Raw genomic sequence first — 20,684 nt, 5'->3', positions numbered from 1 at the left:
GACCCAATGCAGCCAAAAATCAATCAATTAATTAATTTTTTAAAAAGTTAAGAGAATAGATCTTGAAAGTTCTCATCACAAGAAAAAAAAGTTTGCAACTATGTGTGGTAATGAATTTTACCTAGACTTACTGTGGTCATGATTTCACAGTGTATACAAATACTGAATCATTATGTTGTACACCTGGAACTAATACAATGTTATACGTCAACTATATCTCAATAAAAAATAAAATAAAAATTGTACGGAAAAGAGAAGAAAAAAGAAAATGCTACATATATATATATACATATATATATGTATATATATAATTCAGCCATAAAAAAGAAGTAAATCCTGCCACTGCACCATTGCAACAACATGGATGAACCTAGAGGGCATGATTCTGTGTGAAATAAGACAGGCAGAAAAAGATGAATACTGTATAATCTTATTTATATGTGGAATAAAAAAACCAAACTCATAGAAACAGAGCAGATTGGCAGTTGACACGGACAGGGGTTGGAGTGGGGAATCAGGGGAAAATGGGTGAAGGTGGTCAAAGGCTACGAACCTCCAGTTATAAGATGAATAAACACTGGGCATGTAATGTACAACATGGTGACCATAGTTAGGAATATTGGATTGCATAATGGAAATTTAATAGAGTAGATCTTAAAAGTTCTCACCACACACACAAAAATTATACCTATGTGAGGCGAGGGGAGTGTTAACTAAACTTACTGTGGTAATAATTTGCAATATATACACTTGACCCTTGACCAACTCAGGGGTTAGGGGTGCCAACCCCTTGTGCAGTCGAAATGCATGTACTGCTATCTCTGCCTCAAAGGGCAGGAAGCTGACGCGGTTTGTTCCGAATCAGGACTCAAACCCCAGTTCTTTTGATTCCGCATATTGTGGTTGCTAATTGAACACAAACTTTTCCCTACACTTAGTTAATGTAAAGATCTGTAAAAGGAAAATGCAGGTACTATATTTATTGAAAAAGATACAGGTGTAAGTGGACCCATGCAGTTCAAAGCCTGTTGTTCAAAGGTCAACTGTACATACGTCAAATCATTACATTATTCACCTTAAACTTACACAATGTTTTGTCAATTATATCTCAATAAAGCTTAACAATTTTTTCCATTAAAAAAATAAAGTCACTCATAATCTCCCATTTGGTGTGGTTTTGACATATGTTATGGGTTGAATTGTGTTTCCCCCATATATACTGAAGCTATATGGAAGCCCTAAGCCCCAGGACCTCAGAATATGACCCTATTTGGAAAGAGGGTCTTTACAGAGGTAATCAAGTTATAATGAGGTCATCAGGGTGGGCCCTAATCCAATACGACTGGTGTCCTTATAATGGGGGAAATTTAGATACACAGACGTGCACAGAAGGAAGACTCAGTGAAGACACACGAGGAGTACGCCTTGTGGAAACAGAGGCAGAGACTGGACTGATGCAGCAGAAACCCAGGGACAGCAGGGACTGCTGGCCACCACAGCTAGGAAGAGGCAAGGAAAGACTCTACCCAGGATCTCAGGGGGCGCGTGGCCCTGCTGACGCCTCGATTCAGGACTCCAACCTCCAGGAAAAACTGTGAGACAATAAATTTCTGTTGTTTTAAGCCACCCAGTTTGTGGTCCTTTGTTACAGCAGCCCCTGCAGGCTACTACGACACGTGTTTTCATCTTGAGGACACTAGTATTATAACAACTAAGTTCTTAGTGGCAGCACTCAGCTTCTCGCTTAGTTGGTAGCGACCTTTGTCCATCAGACGCTTGGAAAGTCTCCAGTAACAGCCACTTGGTGAGGTGGGAGAAACGTGAAAGCAGATCTTCCAAGCTGGATGCAACTTTTATCCCAGTTGGTCCATCGAGAATGAGTTAGAGCATGCTTAGATATGCAGGATTCACATACACAGGACCTTGCTGGATAATCCTAGTCGTCACGTCAGTGTACAAGAAGACAGACTTTCTAGTAGCATCGTTGGAATCGACATCTTTTCCATGAAACAGTGGGCATCTAAAACGATCATATCAGGACTTCCCTGGTGGTCCAGTGGTTAAGACTCTGTGCTTCCACTGCAGGGGGCACGGGTTGGATCCCTGATTCGGGAACTAAGATCCCACATGATTCACGGCATGGTCAAAAAGTAAAAAAAGGAAAGAGAAAAGAAAACAATCTTATAACTTTGAAGCACCAAATGAAACAAAACATTTGTGGGGTTTTTTAACTCATCAAAATGCATTATGAAATATTTCTTACAAATCAAAACCATGCACATAAGAGAGCAAACACTCCTGTACCCCCAATGTACCTTAAGAACTAACCATTACAAATAGAACTGAAGCCCCAAGGCTCCCTTCCATTAGGCCTCACTCCAGTCTCCCAAATCCCCTCCAGAGGTAGCCCCTATCTGATGCTTTTGGGTGGCTTGTCCCTCTTGTTAATAAGTAGGAAACACTTTGTGTATTTTGGGTACCAATTCCTCACGAGTTAAATGATTTCCCGGTTTGTGGCTTGCCATTTCACTTTTTATAGTATCTTTTGCTAGAGAGAAATTTTAATTTTAGGGCTTGGCATGTCCTGGACCATGGGAGGTATGTGTATGTTTTAACCCCAGACTCAAGAGAGAATAGGCCTTGAGATATGTATCCCCACCTGAGATAGACACATTTCCTGTGGACTTTCTTTGCAGATTTTTTTGCTAGCGGGTGGCTTTGCCCAGGTTCACCCTGTCACTGAGGGGAGCTCTGCAAGGGCTTCCTCTGATGCTCTCCAGCCCACTCCCAAGTGTCCTCAGGGCCAAAGTCTTGTCTCCTCTTCTGATGTCAGTTAAACCAATGCTTTGGCTTTACTGAGATCAGCAGATGCTCCCAGGGCAGTGCTGGCTTCTTGGAGTTTCTGGCTTCTGTTTCTTGGCCCCTGGAGACACACACTTCCTGTGGTCCAGGACACTCCAGACTGTGAAAAACATGATCACACTCGACCAAGACAACCAGCACTAAGAAGGGTATGGCAAAACCCAAATCCACTCGGGAGGAACACACATTCAACCCGGAACTTGGGAATCCCCACAAAGAGCCCAGAAACACGAGCTCCCAGTACATCACTGCCCGGCAGTCATGAATAGGAGCCAGCAGAGGCCACGGAAAGCAGAACTGGCGTGAGAACGGAACCGGTCGTTTGAAATTATGCTTGTAATACTGTACCCAGCATTGCTACATGTTTTGTAACCCGAGGGTTCTTCATTACGTCTCGTGGCCACATACTGCCAGAAATAGAAGTCATTACATATGTTTTAAAACACAGTTTTAGGTACATCCAGTATAACTTCAACTTTATTTTCTTATTTTTTCTTTATGTAAAAGCTTTTAAATTTACTTTTCCTGTTTGCTAAGCAATCTGGTTTTTTTATTCGATTATTAAAAAGAAAATTATCTTACTAACTTAGTAAGGCATGCTATGTATGGTCATTCTAAACAATAGTTTTAAACTACACTGTTATCATATACACACTACTATACATAAAATAAACAACAAGGACCTACTGTATAGCACAGGGAACTATACTCAATATTTTGTAATAATCTATATGGGAAAAGACTGAAAAAAATATATATATATAACTGAATCACTTTGCTGTACCCCTGAAACTAACACAACATTGTAAATCAACTGTACTTCAATAAAAATAAATTTAAAAACTACACTGTTATTGAAAGCTTTGTTTTAAAAAAATCTTAATCTAAGACATAATTAAATCATCCTTATTTACATAGGATAATGCCATAATACATTTCCTTTGGGGCTTACGAAGTATGTACATATTAGCCCAGGATGCAGAGTGAGGTCATGCGTATGGAAGGTGTGATAGCTGAGTAGGTTAATTTTCCTCTTTGGCCCAAACACCTTTGAGTTCAGGACCCATCACTGGGTCCAAGTGATGCCCAAGTGATCCAGTTATCTTAAAAAGAAGTTTAATTCACCCTTGCTTGGGTGGGTGGTGGATTCCTAGTAGTTTAGACAGAATTTTATGTGATTCATTAAGGAATACAGACAAACACAAGTTTTTGAGGTTTTGCCTAAAAACGCTGGATCATCACTTGCTAGAACCTCAGGCACAGGTGACGGTGCCTGCAGAACGACTGGGGCAGAGAATTAACAACTGACGAACAATCCCCGCTGGCAGCGAAATCTAGCCTACACTTTTCCCGCTGACTGTGAAATAAGATATAATCTCCTCTCCACAAATACCTGTGAAACCACCGGCCCTTTCTCTGGCCCCTGCTTGATTTTTTTATTTCCTATTTGCCTCTTGCACTTGGCACTGTTGCTTCTGTTCCTTTTGGCCAAATGTCGTGCAGGCCTGCTTAACCTCCCCACCTGACTGCAGCAGCGTCCAAGGAGGTCCTGCTCCCCCCAGGCTTAGGTGCTGCTGCCAACTACAAATTGTCCCTTGCCATCTGCCTCTACAAAGATGAGGTCATCCTCCACTGCAGCCGCTCACCTTCTACACCCCCTGAAAGGAGCTCAGGGTGGAGATCAGGAATGAGGCCCTCTGTGCTCTGGGAGAAACTGGCAGAACAGGCCCTCAGATAGTTAGAGATTTGCAGCAGATGTTATGAGCCAAATATCTGGAAAAGCACTAAAATTACTCACGGTGACATCTGTTCCTCCTGATTAGCAGGATCTGAGGGTGGAGTTTTCCACCCTCTGATCTCGAAAGGTCATTCGTCCGACACCTGGCACGGGCCCAGGTTTAGGGTTGGTGATCCCAACCAGTCTTAGCCGGCTTGAACCGGACAGGAGCCCACCCCAAGTTCCTGAAAAACGGCGCGGCGGCCTGGGCGCTGGGTCACCGAAGTGGTCATTGAAAAACCACTAAAGTTCTTGAAAAACCACTAAAGCCTCCATTACTACAGTGACGCATAGGTCAGAGGTGTTATCTACAGGCGTGACTAAGGAGTCAGAAGTAATTAAGGTGAGCTTGGTCAGCGAAGGCACGTGAGAAGCAGAGTTTTTAGCGAGCTGTTCCTTTAGCTGCTGTTCTGTCAGACAAGCTCAGGTATTTCTGTTAGTCACCAGTTTCTGTTAATCCTATGCGGATGCTTTTTTAACCCTGGGGCACGGTTTCACGGGGTATCTGTTTTACCCATTTATCTGGCACTTGTGTGAGTCTCCAGCCTTAGCCACGGTGGGGGCCTCTCCCGCGTGGAGTTGAGGTGTGGGTATGCTCCTCTTGGTTGGAATGCTTCCCGGCACCGGGCATGAGCAGGAGCGGGGATTGAAGGCACGATCAATGGGGGAGAAGGAAGCCAATACCTAACCACACCTACTCCGTGTCTATGCCTAACTTGGGGGGAGTCTGCACCGCAAGTTATAAACACTCAAGTAAACTAAAGCTTGCACTTCTGATCTGTTTGGCTACGGGACTAGTGCGGTCACAGGCCAAAAGAGCGTCCACGGTCCCACCTGAGGCTGCCCTGCAGGGTGACCACAGGTGACCACTCCGGACGGAGTACAGGAAATGGCACCCACAATGATCACTTCGGTGACCCAGCGCCCAGGCCGCCGCGCCGTCCGGGTCCGCGAGCCCCAACCGCCAGTGATTGGTGGCTCTTCCCGGGGGCGTGGCCTCGAGGCGCAGCGCGGGGAACCTGGAGGCCGCCAGGATGCGCGCGCAGGACCTAGGCCGTGGTGCGCGTGCAGCAGCCGGAGCCCCCGCCCCGCCCCGTCCCTGCCTGTGATTGGCGCCTTCATCCTAGGGGGCGGGCCCTCAGGCGGCAGAGGGCGCGCTGCGGCCGCGTCTGTTAGGTGTGACCTTCTTCCGCCCGGCCTGTTCGCCGGCCCGCGCCCCCGTCATGGCCATGGCGGCCTCGTTTCTGCTGCGGCAAGGACTAGCCGGGGGGCTGAAGGTAAAGGGGGGCCGGGCCGGGCCGGCGCCCGGGAGCCCGCGGAGGGCGGGGCGAGGGCCGCGGCCCTGACGGTCACCTCCAGCCGTCCGGGGACGCCGCTGACCCCACTTCCTGGGCCGAGGAGAGGACGTCTGGTCGGGGGCCGGGCCCGGGGAGCGGCGAGGGTCCCGGCGACCCCGGCCACCGCTCCCTCTGGTCCTGGATCACCGGGAAGCTCCGGTGTGCGGTCCGGGCCTCCGACAGACGTGGGGGCCGCTGGTGCCCCGCGCCGAGCCCTGTCCGAACCCTTGAGGACAGTGTCTCTACTGCTTATTTAACCCGCGAGGAAATAAGGGCACTTTCAGGCACCTGGTTGACCCGGTAACTTACGAGGCAGCCATGTGAAGCCAGCTTAGGTTACCTCATCTGTGAATAAAAAGGAAGAAAGAAGGGCTTTCTCCATATAGGAAAAGCGAAGTCCCCTTCACTATCTTTAAAATTAAAAGGGGCTCTTATTACAAAAGCAAGAACTATTCGTGGCAAAATAAAGTACAGATGGTTGGAGGGGAGATCTGTTGTCAGAGAGGCCACTATTTACCTCTGCATATCTAGTCCCAGTTCATATTTTTTTAGCTTTCATGTATACATATACACACGTGCTGACGTCATAACCATAAGAAGCAAATGTTTCACTCTCATACGTGGGCTGTAGGCACCTCTCTTCTGTCTCCAGCATCTGGAACAGTGCCCAGCACATAGCAGCCCTTAGTAAATGTATGCTGAGTGAATTAACGCTCTGTAAAATGCTTTCCACTTACGATATATGGCAGGCAGTTTGGAAGCAACTATTATTCATCTACATTATTTTTCATGGCTAGATAGTGCTTCTACTTTATATTCTAAGTACAGGAAAACATTTTATGAAAAGAATCAGTACTTTGTAGGTTGATAGGTAATTGGAGAGTACAAAACAGTACGCTCAGGAGAAAGTCTGGTTGGAGAAATACCCAAATGCTAAGAGTGACTGTTCTTGAACTGAGGTGTTTTTTTCTTGCAGCTTTTTTAGTATTTTCCCAAATTTCCATAATACACATAGGTTAAGAGAATTGTAATAACTGTTAGAAATATGCCATATGTATGCAAAGCATTTATATGTCATAATAATACGTAATATTCATGTCGTAATAGCTGTTAAAAACGGTATCACTCTAAAATATTCGTATTTGTGCCATTCTTTTGTCAGACTGTGCTCCTAGAAGCAGGAGTGTTTCGAGGACTTGCTTCTACAGTTTCTCTCTCTGCAGAATCAGGAAAGAATGAAAAGGGATTGCCACCGAATCCCAAGAAGCAAAGTCCACCAAAAAGTAAGATTTTAGTGGTCGTTTTAAGGGAGACAGAATACAGAGTAAATCAGTCAGCTTCCCAAGCAGGAAAAGGAGTTTACTAGCTACATAATTGGACTCTTTGTTTCTAGCAGTGTCCAGGTTATAATCAGACATAGTATCTGTAACAGGCTTTAGACCAAACACATCAGTAACATAACAGTTAACTCTGTTAAGGCTGAACTCAACAATTAGCCCTGAACTGTTCTCTCTGTATTTTCTAAATGCCAGACTCCATGGATAGCAACGGGCTGCAGAGTATGCAGGCTCTGTGGCATTTAGGTGGCCCTAATACCGATCCCATACTCCTGTGAAGTAGCTGTGAACCCCTCCTTTTTTTTCTTCCCTGATTGTGACTTTTCAGTGTCTCTGGGACTTATCCGTAGTCTCCCAGGCTTTGCTTGGTCATAGCCCAGGATTGCAGGCATCCTTTTACGACTGTGGAGAGAGAGTTAGGAGTAGGTACCGTCTTCCATTATGACTCTGGTGAAGCATGATTCTAATCTGCTTCCAGCTCTGTCCACAGTCATTTTGACTTTTATCACCAGTTTTGACTTTTCCCCCTGAATCCAATGTAGTGTATCCTCATAGGAGGAGAGCAGGAAATGCAGCAGTGTAAACCTGGTTATAATCCAGGTCCACCACGTTTAGTCTTAACTGATGAAACCCTAGTTAACTCTTAATACATGCATATGATATATACAGTCTCTTTATAAAGCTTTGACTGTGTGGGGTTTAGAAGGATAATTGGAGTTTGTCTTGTTTTCATCAAAATATCATTTACTCAGTTTGAATGCTTGAAAAGCGTGTAGACACTTTTGTCCCCCTTCATCTGCCCACGGAGACATGGGCAGCCTATAAAACGTCCGCGCGCTGTTGAGAGAGCCAGCCACCCACTGCCTTTCACACGCCATCCATCCATGCTGAGCAGGTGTACCCTCCCTGTGGTGTCTACGTGCTCCCGTCCAAATTCAGCAGGAGCGTTGTTTTCTGTCCTGTACCTGCTGTGTTTTTAAAGCCAGAATTCCATTTTCATTTTCATCTGTACGTTTCTAAACAGGTATCTTAAACATAAGGACTCTTCTTTTTTCCAAAGATCCCCCTTTTTACAAACATGCTTCTGCATATGAGTGGAAATGGAATACTACATCCTGTGGCGGTTTGGGGTGCAGTTACGAGAAGGGAACACTGAGCTGGGAGTTGGCCTCGGGCTCATGTAGCTTCTGCCTCTGGGCGTGGCGGGCCCTGCCGCCCTCAGCGGGATCAGCATGCCAGTCTTGGCCTGGTCGATGTGAGACTGACGACCGGTGTGTCGTGTGTATGTGCTGTCAGGTGGGAGGACAGTTTTTAGAGCTACACCATCTTTAATGCACATTATGTTTGTATCTCAGAATTTAAAAAATAATTACAGTCCCTCCATGAAGAAAAAGAAATGATGCTTCTAAGTCAACACGTGCAGGCCTCAGTATTTCTCGCGAAGTGTCAGTGATTGGTGAGTGTAAGATACAGAAATGCTTTGGCCCGCCAGTGGCGCATTGCCACTGTGGGTGGTTTTGGAAGCTCGAGGGAAAGTTCCCTGCGTGCAGACCGGGCCCTGAGCGCTCACCCTTGGGTTCACATCTAGTCCGGGGATCTGCATCTGGGGTGAACATGCTCTCCATTGTTCCACCTGGGGCGCAGCTCATCGTAGCCAACGCTTCCTTCCTGAGGGGAGCTGCCAGCATGGCGAGCACAGACATCAGAATCCGGGTCTCCAAGTGGGTGCCTTCCCTGCACAGCTGCCTGGCTTGCCAGCTTTGATGTTCTGGTGAATTCCATCACTAGGCTGAATTTTGCAATAATCAGTAATAAACCATTGACAGAATAACTCCTATGTGGCTTTCTAAAGACTCTGTCAGGAAGCCAAAGTTCATTATCTGCTTCAAGCCCCTGTTCCAGTTTGAGAAACGAGGAATCTACGGAAATAGGAATTTGATGTATTTAATTCTAACCAATGTTGCTAGGCACTGTTTTAAGCACTCCATATCTCCCCTCCACACCTCGTGAGAAGGTACCATTAGTATCCCTGGGTTATAGATGAGAAAGTGGGTGGGGGACTCCTGAGCTGCCCAAGGTCACACAGATGTCGGTAGTGGAGCCCAGTCTGAGCCCAGGCAGTAAGTCCCCACAGCCCATATTTATAAGCAATGTGCTGTCTTGCCTCTGAAAAAGGTCTCGGTTCTCGCATGTTCATTAAAACCAAAACCAAAAAAAACAAAACAAAACTTTTTTTAATAGTAAAAAACATGTAAAAAGGTTTTAGTTACCATACAGAATTTGAATAACTAGTCTTTCACATCTTGTTGAAATGCACCTTTGTTTCTGAATGTGCTTTGTTTCTGAAATTAGTTTTGTGACCCACTGACAAGATGTGGCAGTATTGTAAGGCTGCTGACCTGTTTCAAACACCAAAGGCATTTTTCCTTTCAGTAGGGGACTACTAAAACGTTGAAGGTCATGCCCTCCCTTGCTTTTCAATGAGCAGGAAAGAAATTCAGGAAATTCAAATTGAGAGGAGATAGAGAAGCAATAGAGAACTCCTGTCTCTGCGCTGTCACTAGTGTTCGTAGACCTTTATTTACGTGGGTTGTGATGGTCTCTGAGGGTTCGAAACCGTCCCTGAAAGCCCCCCTCTTGTGCTGGGAGGGGTGTCTCCATGGCTAGTCTCACTTAAGTAGCTTTGTGTTTTCATATATTTATCTTTCAAGGAAAGTCACCCTGAAACTAAAACGTTTTCAGAGTATGCAGGCATCCCGCCTCTAGACACGCAAGAGGTTTCATGAAAACAAACAGGTAAAGTCATACTTATATTCAAAGTGAGAGCCATTGTTCCTGTACCCGATGGTTGTGTCTCCAGGTAACATCCTGCACTGTGAATGCAGGTGTGGTGTCCACACTGGCACTTTGGCACAGAGGTCACTGGTGGCAGCTACAGATCGTCGTGGCAGGCTTCCTGCTGAGTCACAGAGGACGCTGGGCCTGTGCTGCAGCAGGTCAGAGGTTGGCTCTTAATAAAAAGCAAATATGCTACTGAGGCTTATTCTATTAGCCTTTCCATGGAATTGTCCCAATAACTAAGCCTGAATAAAAGATATTTTAAAACATTAATATTCTTATTAACATTATATGTTAATGTTAATAAGAGCATTAATGTTCTTATGACATTAAATAAGACAGAAGTTTCCTTTTTCAAACAAAATAAACTATATCATTTGAAGTTTTCTTCCTGTTTTCAATAGGTGATAAACTCTAACGTTTTAATAACTTATTTACATTTTTAAAAATCTCCACAATAAATTTTAGAAGATTGAGGCATAATAATTAGATAGCAGCCTATCTAAAATAAGCCTTACTTTTAGTTAATTTTTCACACTGGAAAATTCATGCTCAGCCTAAAAGTGTATTAATGATACAGGTGAGCAGGCTAGCAGGGTTTGTAGACCAGCCTGTTACCCATTGCTTATAGAAATTTCTGGGCTATATCAGGTATGGTTTAGAAAGACAGAGAGAGAGTTCAAGTGCATGTGCATGCCTTTGCCATGGTTTTATGTTTAACACGATCCTGGAGCTCTGTTCTCCTGTAGTCAGAATGCAGATTCTGGGGTGGCACACGGCCACAGAATCAGACAGGGCATGGCAGAGGGGGTGGGGGGGGTGGAGGTGACACGCTGATGGTTTTTTAAGCAGTGACCCACTGCTCCAGCTGTTCAGTCATATCCTCTTACACTGCCCATTAACCTCTCTCTGGCCCATTTCTCATTATTTCTGGTTATTCCTCAGTTTTCTTTGACCATTTTCTATCATTCTGTTTTAGAGAGAGAGAGAGAGTTCCTGAGCTCAGAAAACAATTAGAAACTTTTTTGGATACCAGTAAGATGGTAAAGTTAGAAATACATTTTTTTCCACTTTAAAGAAGTAGTATACTCTTTAGTATAAAGTAGACTCCTAGACTTGAAAGTAAGGAATGCATTTAGAGTTTGCTCATCTGAAATATACTTTATAAAGTTTTGCTTTAGATTTGAAAAGTAATTTTAATTTATAAACACTTGTCCTGTATTTTTCTTCTAATCTGTATGGTTAAAAGAGATTTAGCACCTGAGAAAACTGAATGAAATGAGCTCTCATGAATGTACTGTGGCGGGCTTTCGTTTTCTTTTGTAACTGACTCTACAAAGTCTAAGACGTTTATATCAGCATCTTTTTGTAACAGCTTAAAACTCATTGTTTCCAATGATATATATGATACTAAATTATTTTAGACTTTTCTGGTCTTGTAATACTTTTCCTTGGCAGAGGAAATCCCCAAATGGTATGATTTTGCAGGACTTCCCATCCTCTCCAGCATCTTCACTTGAGTCACATTACCCCCTCCGTCTGATCTCCCACTCTTAGACTCATGCATATGCTCACCCCAGGCCACTGTCTCTACTTCTGCTTTGCCGTTTTGTTCAGAAAGTTCAAATTCATACAATACGGGTAATTTTTTAAAATATTTGAGGTGCACCAGTTTTTTTAGGGATTTAAGAAATGATACATTTCTAACACTTCATTATCTGAAAATATCTTTATATTATAGTTTATCTTAAATTTAGATGAAAATAGTAGCTTAAAAAATTACCATCCAGAAGCTCTCGCTGCAAAAAAATGGAGACAAGATTGTTACTTCTATTGGTAAAAATCCCATCTTAAAAAGTTTCAGCTACCAAGAAAAACATCTACGTTTTTTACTGTTCTCTGTCTTGTGTGGCTTGCCTTTCACTTAAGAATGGGTTTTGACAGAACAGTTCCTAAGATGATTATGTTGAAGATATTATCAATAACAAGGTGATATGTAATGAAATGTCTGTGGCCTTGGTGAATTTTCACTGTTTTACTAAATATTAAAAATAATCTTCCTCTTTATGCCATTTCCTAGATGTAGTGGAGCCAAAGGAGAGGGGCCAGCAGCTAGCCACCCCAACAGCAGATGAATTGTCTAAAAACGTACCTTCACCCACTTCTTCCCCACCAGTTGTGAAGCAAGGCAGGGTGCTAGCTGGCCCTAACCCCGATGCCAGCATGCCGCTCACAGACCAAGGGGTTCTGAAGTTTTTGCCAAGAAAGACTGTGGTAGAGTTTCCTCAGAAAGTTGCACCTCCATTCAGAAAACAGGGTTCTGATTCAGAAGGAACCCAGCAGGGCAGGAAAGGGACAGATGATTCATCTTCGTCTTCATCTTCGTCCAGCTCCTCTGATTCCGAGTCAGATGAGGAGGGTGACAGCTCAGAAGCGGGTCCTCAGGCAAAGAGCAAGCTCAGAGGAGGGTTTCCCGTAGCACAGGCCTCCCATTCCTCTGCAGGTGGGGCCCCCCAAATTGAAATATCCGCACAAGAGAAGAGTGTATCACAGCAGCCGCATCCGGACCTCGTCTCTGCACAGAGGCCCCACGGGGCGAAGAAAGGGGCCTCCCGTCAACCATCAGAGGACAGAAAAGACCCCAAACCAAAAACCGCAGCACCCAAGTCACACGCAGGTGGAAAGTTTATGGAGCAAGATGTAAAGGAAAAACAGTGGCAGGAAGTATCTGCGTCCAATGAAATAGATAAGGAAAGCCAGAAGCCACTGGAAGTTAAAAAAACCTCATCTGACCGTACGAAATCAGGATTATCCACGCGACCGCATGGCAGCCCAGCGCCCACTCAGTCTGCGGAAACCAGAGCAGGACGACGGCTGCCAGCAACTCCTGAGACCACAGAAAGGCTTTTGGAAAAACAAGTACCAGAGCCTGATGGGGAGGTGGCTCTTTCCCTGTTCCAAAAGGAAAATCTGGGAAAGCAAGTAGCAGAAGGAATCTTGAAGGCTAAGGAAGAGATTTTGGAAGATCAGTTACCAGTGAAAAATTTGAAGCCAGTCCCTGTTCACAATAAAGACGTTTTTGATGAAAAGACAGCGGTACTAAAGCTTGAGGAAAAGGGCGGAATCATCGAAGACTCAGCAACTCAGATGGAAAGCCAGGACGGCACACAGGGTATACCTTGACTTGGGGCTGAGAGCTCTTGTCCTGTGGTGGTGGGTGAGACTGAAGAGCTGTGTGATCTGAAGAAGCCTTACGCTTGATCAGATTCTGCAATAGGAATATGGCCTATAGCACTGTCTCAGATAGGCTGAGGGATATATGTTAGTTATGGATAAAAATTCCTGAAACATTTGAAATTTATATCACAGTGGAAGAGTATGCCCTTGGCACTCTTGGACTGTCCCTTAACTAGTGTAACTTGTGAAAATAGGCAATTTAACGTCGTCACCCTTAACTTTTGAGGGTGTTTAAGTGTTCATTTCTTGAACCTGCAGAGCATGTCACTGAGTGGAGGGGGGGCTGTCCTATTAAACTCCCACAGGTGAGGAGCGATAGTTCCAGCTGTACTGATGGTCTTCAGGTGAGCCAGACAGGCTGTGGCTTTCAGCATCTTTATGCCTAAGGGAAAATCGCATTTTAGGGAGTAAAGCCGTGACATGGAGGCAGCCATGAAATGCACGAGTCTGATTTACCCTAGACAGTTCCTGCTCCTAAAAAGCGCAACGGGCTGCTTTTTCTATATTGAATTTTTATGAAGGGCTATTTTGCTACCCTAAATTTTTTTTTTTTTTTTTTTTTTCTCGGTACGCGGGCCTCTCACTGTCGTGGCCTCTCCCGTTGCGGAGGACAGGCTCCAGACGCGCAGGCTCAGCGGCCATGGCTCACGGGCCCAGCCACTACGCGGCATGTGGGATCTTCCCAGACCGGGGCACGAACCCGTGTCCCCTGCCTCGGCAGGCGGACTCTCAGCCACTGCGCCACCAGGGAAGCCCTGCTACCGTAAATTTTTAAAGGGAAACTTTATTCCTATTATTTTACCATTTTCTTGCACTTTGAACCTCATAAAATGCAGTGTGCTCTAGGTGGATCGTGGCAAAACTGTAAAGCAGGTCTCCTGTCTTAGGATCTGTGGCTCTTGAAAACGCATCACTGACAAACCCCGCTCCTTCCTGTTTGCTCTCTTCTTTTTAAAGCCCCCCCCCTTGCCTAATTTACATTACCTGTAATTATACTTACGGGTTGCACTATGTTGACAGGATTGATGTGTTTTCTTCCCTCTCCATCTCCTCTTTCATAAATGTGCGAAGTACCAGCCCCTGCCAGACTTCTCCAGACGTCAAGAACCACTTTCCTGATGCTGCTGTTAGTCATTCTGCTGTAAATTTGTAAAACCTTCAGGATGATAACATAGAGAGTTGGGGGTTTTCAGACTGCAATCTTTTTGAAAACAATTTGCCCCTACTTTTTCATGGTTGTGTTATTTTTCCAGTGTTCTCTTTGCCCTTCAGAGGCTAAAGACACTGCCCAGGAGTGCAGCTCACTTGCAGGGGCAGCGTCTACAGCGGGGCCGACTTCGTAGCTCTCCCAGCCCAGCTGCCTGGCTCCTGGCCCTCCCGGGGGATTGGTGTTGGACAAGCGTTCTCCAGACCCTCGTTCCCTCCAGTCAGCACCTTCCCCACCTGGGCTGTAAGAGTGCATCTGCTTGGGATGTCCCTGTACCACATCGAAGATACTCTGCGTGTTGAGATTGGAAAGACGTCACTTCTTTAAATAAGACATCATTTATTTTAATACAACCAAAAAAATGAAAACCAAAACTTTTGGTATGAATCCAAATAGTGGAAAACTGTAGTTATTTTTTGTGCCGCATGAGTAGGAGTGGCGAGAGTCTCGACGGCAGTGGTTTAGGGTCAGTAAGAACTTAACCAGGCTGAGCCATCACCCCACGCCAGCTTCGCTGTGCCTGCATCGTGTCGCGTGTCATGTTGCAGGAGACCCGGGCGTCTTGTGCTTCATCCACGCTCTTAGTTCTAAGATCACCAGTTGTGTAGGCGTGTGGATTTTAATTCTTCTTTCCACTTAGAGAAATAAGGCTAAGTATTTCTTAGTCTGTGAATCTAAAGTATACCAACAACTTCTTCAAAAAAAGTTAAACAACAGAAATTACACATCTCATTTCCAGTTCCCCTTAACTGTGTCATTATTATTATAACCACTGGGCTTTATCTAATTTTCTTGCGTTTAGAGACTTAAAAGGTTCACTTAGTTTCTGCTTTTAAATTTCTCTTCTGTGAATGGTTTATTTCTATTAGAGACATTTTTTAATAGATCTGCTTTTTTTCTGCATCTTTAAATGACCTGAAAGTCCCTCCATAACTGTTCTTGGCATCTTCAAGGCTAGAGGTGTACAAAGTTAAGATGTTAAGGCACGTTGTAAAAGCTGTTCCATTTCTTACATTATTGAGGCTATATGTTTTAGTATAAATTTTCAGCTAATTTCTTTATTTTGCTTTTGAAGACAGTGTTGCTTTATGGGCTTTTCTAAGTAGACAGTGCATTCAGGAAAGGTTCGTGTAGAATGCTTGGTATGTGAGTGTGTGTGTGTGTGTGAGTGAGTGAGTGAGTGAGTGTGCGCTGACTCACTCAGAAGCTCCCTCCCTGCCGGAGGTCCTCACCTGCGCTGTGTTTCCCCCGCAGAGTCCCCGCTGGCCGCCACCCCTGCTGAGCCATTTGACAACACCACCTACAAGAATCTCCAGCATCATGACTACAGCACGTACACCTTCTTGGACCTAAACCTGGAGCTCTTGAAGTTCAGGATGCCTCAGCCCTCCTCAGGACGAGAGTCACCTCGCCACTGAGAGCTCAGTGTAAAGATTAACCTTTCGGTGTCTCTGCATTCTTGCGTGCGAAAATAAAATCTGCTCAGTGGTCATGCGGCCTGGTGTGTAGGATTGCTTTCCCTTCCACACCTTTCATAGTGAGTTGTGAATTGGCAGCAGTCCTGCTGATGATTTATTCACCATGTGTTTAGATGCATCTATGTGCAGGGAATTTTTCTTTTTTTTTTTAATTAAAATTTTTTAAATTAATTATTTATTTCTGGCTGTGTTGGGTCTTCGTTGCCGTGCGCAGGCTTTTCTCTAGTTGCGGCGAGCAGAGGCTACTCTTCGTTGCCCTGCCCAGGCCTCTCATTGCGGTGGCTTCTCTTGTTGCGGAGCACGGGCTCTAGAGCACGGGCTTCCGTAGTTGTGCCTCGTGGGCTCTAGAGCTCAGGCCCAGTAGTTGTGGCACATGGACTTAGTTACTCCGCGGCCTGTGGGATCTTCCTGGACCAGGGTTTGAACCTGTGTCGCCTGCACTGGCAGGCGGATTCTTAACCGCTGCGCCACCAGAGAAGTCCGGGAATTTTTCCTTAATTATAAAGTGTGGGTCACTGGACAGATCCACACAGTTAGAGAATTGCAGGTGCTTTCCCTCTGTGATTCTGCTGTGCTGGGCCCCTGGTCAGTTCAGCGTTTTCTGGTTCACCAGCAAGGTGTTGATAAGGGCAGCAGGGCCTTCTGATTTGGGAGACCTAGTTCCTGATGAATTGGAAATAGGAGTTTTACACATTTTAACTACCTGCTGCATTGCAAAGAAGTTACTAAATCATGGCATTTTATTATCAGAAGGATGGGAGTTCTTTTGCTCACTTGAATTAGGCATGGGATGTAAACTCGGGGAGGTTTCGAGCGGCGGCATTACAGACAGGTGAAGGTCATATAGGGTCCAGCAGCAGCTGGGTTCCCAGGTGGCCTGGCAGACTGAGCTCGTTCAGCCACAGAGGGTTTCTGGGTTGGCCGAATAACTGTCATTTGCGGGAACATTACCCAGGCTTGGGGACGTGCGCTGTGTGAGCAGGCTCCCGTGTGTCACTTGGTGCCTGCACCAGGCCCCTGTGAGGCCGGAATAAACAGTCCGCTCTGAGAAGTAACAAATCCAGATGAGGTGTTGCTGGGCTGAGAGACTGCACCCATCTGTTGGGGCCTCGCGTCCCCCCCTGAAGCAGAATGTCCGTCTGCACACCGGGGACGTTTCCTGGTTTGCCTGTTCTCACACTTCCCTGATGTTTATGTGCCCAAACTCGTGGGCCTTATTTCATTTCAATTCTGGTTCTTGGCCTCTAGGCAATTTATAGCAAACAGTACAGGGTATTATAACTTCTGACTCACATTTCTGTAATCCTGCATTTCTTAAAATGAGTCCAAGTAAGGATACCAGGACCGAAAACATGGTGTTGAAAACTAATATCGTGATCACATGTCTCAGACTTTGTTACCACCCTGGAGGCTTAGCAACTCTGCAAGATTCTTCTAATCACGTTTTTTATTATAATAGCACTAAAACCCCATTACCAAAAGAAAGAAAACGGGGTTTCCCTGGTGGCGCAGTGGTTGAGAGTCCACCTGCCAATGCAGGGGACGCGGGTTCGTGCCCCGGTCCAGGAAGATTCCCACATGCCGCGGAGCTGCTGGGCCCGTGAGCCACGGCCGCTGAGCCTGCGCATCCGGAGCCTGTGCTCCGCAACGGGAGAGGCCACGACAGTGAGAGGCCCGCGTACCGCAAAAAAAAAGAAAAAGAAAAAAAGAAAGAAAATGGAAAATACTAAGATTACCTAAAATCCCCTCTGCTAACCCAACCATTATTAACACTGAACAGGTTTTCCTGGTGGTGGTGGTGGTTTTGTTTAGATATGACCATATAATGTATGTACAGTTTTCTATCCTTCTGGGGCTTTTTTTCATTGGATAGCTTGCTTCTCACACTGGCCCACAGAACCCCTGTGCTCTGTGGTGTTGGGGGGGTGGGCATGGACTCTGATGCCACGGAGTGTGTTTCCCTGGGCTGTTAACACCACGGAGAGTTGAAGTTCTTTTTACATAAAAACCAGTCCAAATATATTTTAAGTTGCATGAAGCTTTCCCTTGGAACCAGTGCTGTCGGGCTCATCTCTCAGTCTCTCTGGGAGTTTGGTTCCCTCTGCCCCGCCCCCTGAAAAGGCTTCCTGCGGCCACGATAAACAGCACTGGGTGTGGCTCTGTCTTCAGACCCCCTGGTCCTCCATCTGGGGGCAACACCGTGGTTACCCGCCAAGTGCAGCGTTTTGGATTTGTGTAATTTCCCATGTTCTCCTTTAAAGAGTGCTACCAGAAACACCTTTGTGAATGTAACTCATTTTGTATTTTGTATTGTTTCTTGACGATGAATTTCCAGAAGCGAAGCTGATGATCATAAGTGATTCATGAGCACAAGCATTGCTCTCATTTCTGTGAGATTTTTAAACCGGCTTAATATGCTTTTGAGTTCAATAAGGTAACGATTCTACCTCCTTTTATATTTTTCCCATCACGTCACCTGAACTCTGACATCTTCCTAGATGTTGGTTCTCTTACACCTGTTACAACACATACCCTGGGACCGCAGGAGGCTGTACAGAGACCCTAAGTGCAGGCCCTGCTTATTGTGGACCCTGGTTCTAATGCTTACTGGCCGCTGCTTAACCTGAAACTCAGCAGGTTATCGTGTGGCTTTTCTGATGCTGCTTCCAAGCCCGAGGTTTGTGTTTTGATAGTTTGTACGTTCTATTTGTCTCCCAACCCAAGAAAGTGCTCGGTGCTTCCTCGCTCACCCCCAGTGCTGTGTGACCGTGGCCCCGTACCCTGCGTGCCGGATGCAGGCAAAGGTTTGTAAAATGAGTTCGCCAACGGCACGATGTGCCTCACCCTGCAGGGAGGCTGCGTGAGCCAGAAACGATGCACACCGACCCCGTCTGTTAAAGCAGGGGGGGTGGCACGCTTTTCCAGAAATGGGCCGGATGGTAAATATTTTTGGCTTTGACACATACAGTCAGTGCGGCTCAGTCATTCTTTTTTTTCAACCCTTTAAAGATGTTAAAAACCATTCTTGCTGTGGGCCTTACAGAAAGACGCGGAGAGCGGGGTTTGTCTGAGGGCTGCAGTTTTAAGTGTTAATACCCCAGTGTTATGCGGCGGCCACAGATCATTTGATTCAGTGAAAGGCCAGCTAAGTGGTGTTCTCCACATGCTCAGCGCCCCAGCTCTACTGCCCTCTCCCCTGCCCTCCTTCCCTCCGCCCTCCTCTGGCCTTTATTCTAGAAGGGTCTGAAACAGAGACTAAGGTGTAAAATATTAACCACCGAAGTGATGCTCCTTTGGGAGTAGTTTTCTCTCTGGCAGGCCTGGAATCCACATCAGTCTAAATGTCTGCTCCACGCTGGGCTCGGGTCCGGGCCTCGGGTTCACAGATGGTAAAGGCCGCCGGCCTCTCCCTAGTTCACAGCCTGAGAGAGAAAGGAGGCCTGTGAGGCACATTGTAGGCCACGTGCCGAGTCTCACGACATGAGTCAGCTGTACGGAGAAGAGATGAGGGTGGGCGTTCATCAGAGGAGGCTCTGTGGGGCGTGATGTCTCACCTGAATGCTGGAAGGGGGCCAGGGACTCACCGGTGCAGGTGTAGCTGGTGGAGGGAGCCCTGAAGGTCGGTCTCCGAGGCACGGGGGATGGGGGGTGTGATGCACAGGCCTGGATGCTGGAAGAGCGTTGTGTTTTCAGGAAGCTGTAAGTCCTTTGGCATTGCTAATGTGGTAAGTGCTGGCGCTGAACCAGGCAGCCAGGGCTCCGCCTGCCACGGCAAAATGCAGCAGGTTCAGTGGCTAAACCACACCCATTCACTGTCTCACAGTTCTGGAGGCTCGACGTCCAAGATCAAGAGATCTCGTGCTGGCTGATTCAACGTCTGGTGAGAGCCCTCCTCCTGGCTTGCATGTGTCCGCCTTCTCCCTGTGTCCTCACATGGCACAGTCAGAGAGTAAGATTCTGGTGTCTCTTTTTATAAGGGCACTAATCCCATCTTGGGCCCCCTGCCCTCCTGGCCTCTCTAGTCCTAATTCCTCCCATCACATCGAGGGTTAGGGCTTCAACATATGAATTTGAGGGGGACACAAACATTCAGTCCACAACAGGCTCTGTCCTGTAGGAGAAGAATTTCACTGTCTGGTTGTTTTTTTTTTTTTAACTGGTAATTTGTTTGAAATATTCTGACAAAAAGTATGGGAAGGGCTGAGCTGCAGAGATGATAAAAGAATGGGAAAATGATAATTGCTGAGCCTGGGTGATCGACGATTCTGTTCTCTGCAACTTATTAAGTCCTTGGGAACTTTCATAATAAAAAGACTTTTACAGGGCTTGCCTGGTGGCGCAGTGGTTAAGAATCTGCCTGCTAAGGCAGGGGAGACGGGTTCGAGCCCTGGTCCGGGAAGATCCCACATGCCACGGAGCAACTAAGTCCATGTGCCACAACTACTGAAGCCCGCGCGCCTAGAGCCCGTGCTCTGCAACAAGAGAAGCCACCGCAGTGAGAAGCCTGCGCGCCGCAACGAAGAGTAGCCCCTGCTCGCCGCAAATAGAGAGAAGCCCGCACGCAGCAACGAAGACCCAACACAGCCGCAGATAAATAAATAGATTTATTAA

At 46.1% G+C, this 20,684-nt stretch overlaps 1 protein-coding gene and 1 long non-coding RNA gene across 4 annotated transcripts; one reads left to right on the top strand and one right to left on the bottom strand.

Moving 5' to 3' along the window:
- Positions 1 to 418: 418 nt before the first annotated feature.
- LOC113609874 (uncharacterized) lies at positions 419 to 5,616 on the bottom strand. Its single transcript, XR_003428867.1, has 2 exons — positions 4,661 to 5,616; positions 419 to 2,115 (listed from the first exon to the last, which is right to left on the bottom strand). It is a non-coding gene; the product is annotated as an uncharacterized LOC113609874 (long non-coding RNA).
- Positions 5,617 to 5,756: 140 nt separating this feature from the next.
- Positions 5,757 to 16,092, top strand: NDUFV3 (NADH:ubiquinone oxidoreductase subunit V3). Of its 3 annotated transcripts, XM_027087354.1 has the most exons (4): positions 5,757 to 5,916; positions 7,139 to 7,259; positions 12,232 to 13,323; positions 15,850 to 16,092. In XM_027087354.1, the coding sequence occupies exons 1-4, from the start codon at positions 5,863 to 5,865 to the stop codon at positions 16,011 to 16,013; spliced, it is 1,431 nt and encodes a 476-aa protein (XP_026943155.1). In that variant the 5' UTR covers positions 5,757 to 5,862; the 3' UTR covers positions 16,014 to 16,092. The 3 variants fall into 3 exon arrangements, with proteins under 3 accessions (XP_026943155.1, XP_026943300.1, XP_026943231.1); XM_027087499.1 differs by lacking the exon at positions 12,232 to 13,323; XM_027087430.1 differs by lacking the exon at positions 7,139 to 7,259 and having other exon boundaries at positions 5,808 to 5,916.
- Positions 16,093 to 20,684: the final 4,592 nt, after the last annotated feature.

This window comes from Aethalodelphis obliquidens, unplaced genomic scaffold, assembly GCF_003676395.1.
Source record: "Aethalodelphis obliquidens isolate GAN/ISIS:26980383/991018 unplaced genomic scaffold, ASM367639v1 scaffold1, whole genome shotgun sequence".
Taxonomy (NCBI): Eukaryota; Metazoa; Chordata; class Mammalia; order Artiodactyla; family Delphinidae; genus Aethalodelphis; species Aethalodelphis obliquidens.
This window is presented reverse-complemented; position numbering and strand designations above follow the sequence as displayed.

Coding starts and splice junctions, on each gene's coding strand:
- NDUFV3 (XM_027087354.1), top strand. CDS start 5,863: ATGGCCATGGCGGCCTCGTTTCTGCTGCGGCAAGGACTAGCCGGGGGG. Junction 7,260..12,231: donor GAAGCAAAGTCCACCAAAAA/GTAAGATTTTAG, acceptor GCCATTTCCTAG/ATGTAGTGGAGCCAAAGGAG. Junction 13,324..15,849: donor AAGCCAGGACGGCACACAGG/GTATACCTTGAC, acceptor TTTCCCCCGCAG/AGTCCCCGCTGGCCGCCACC.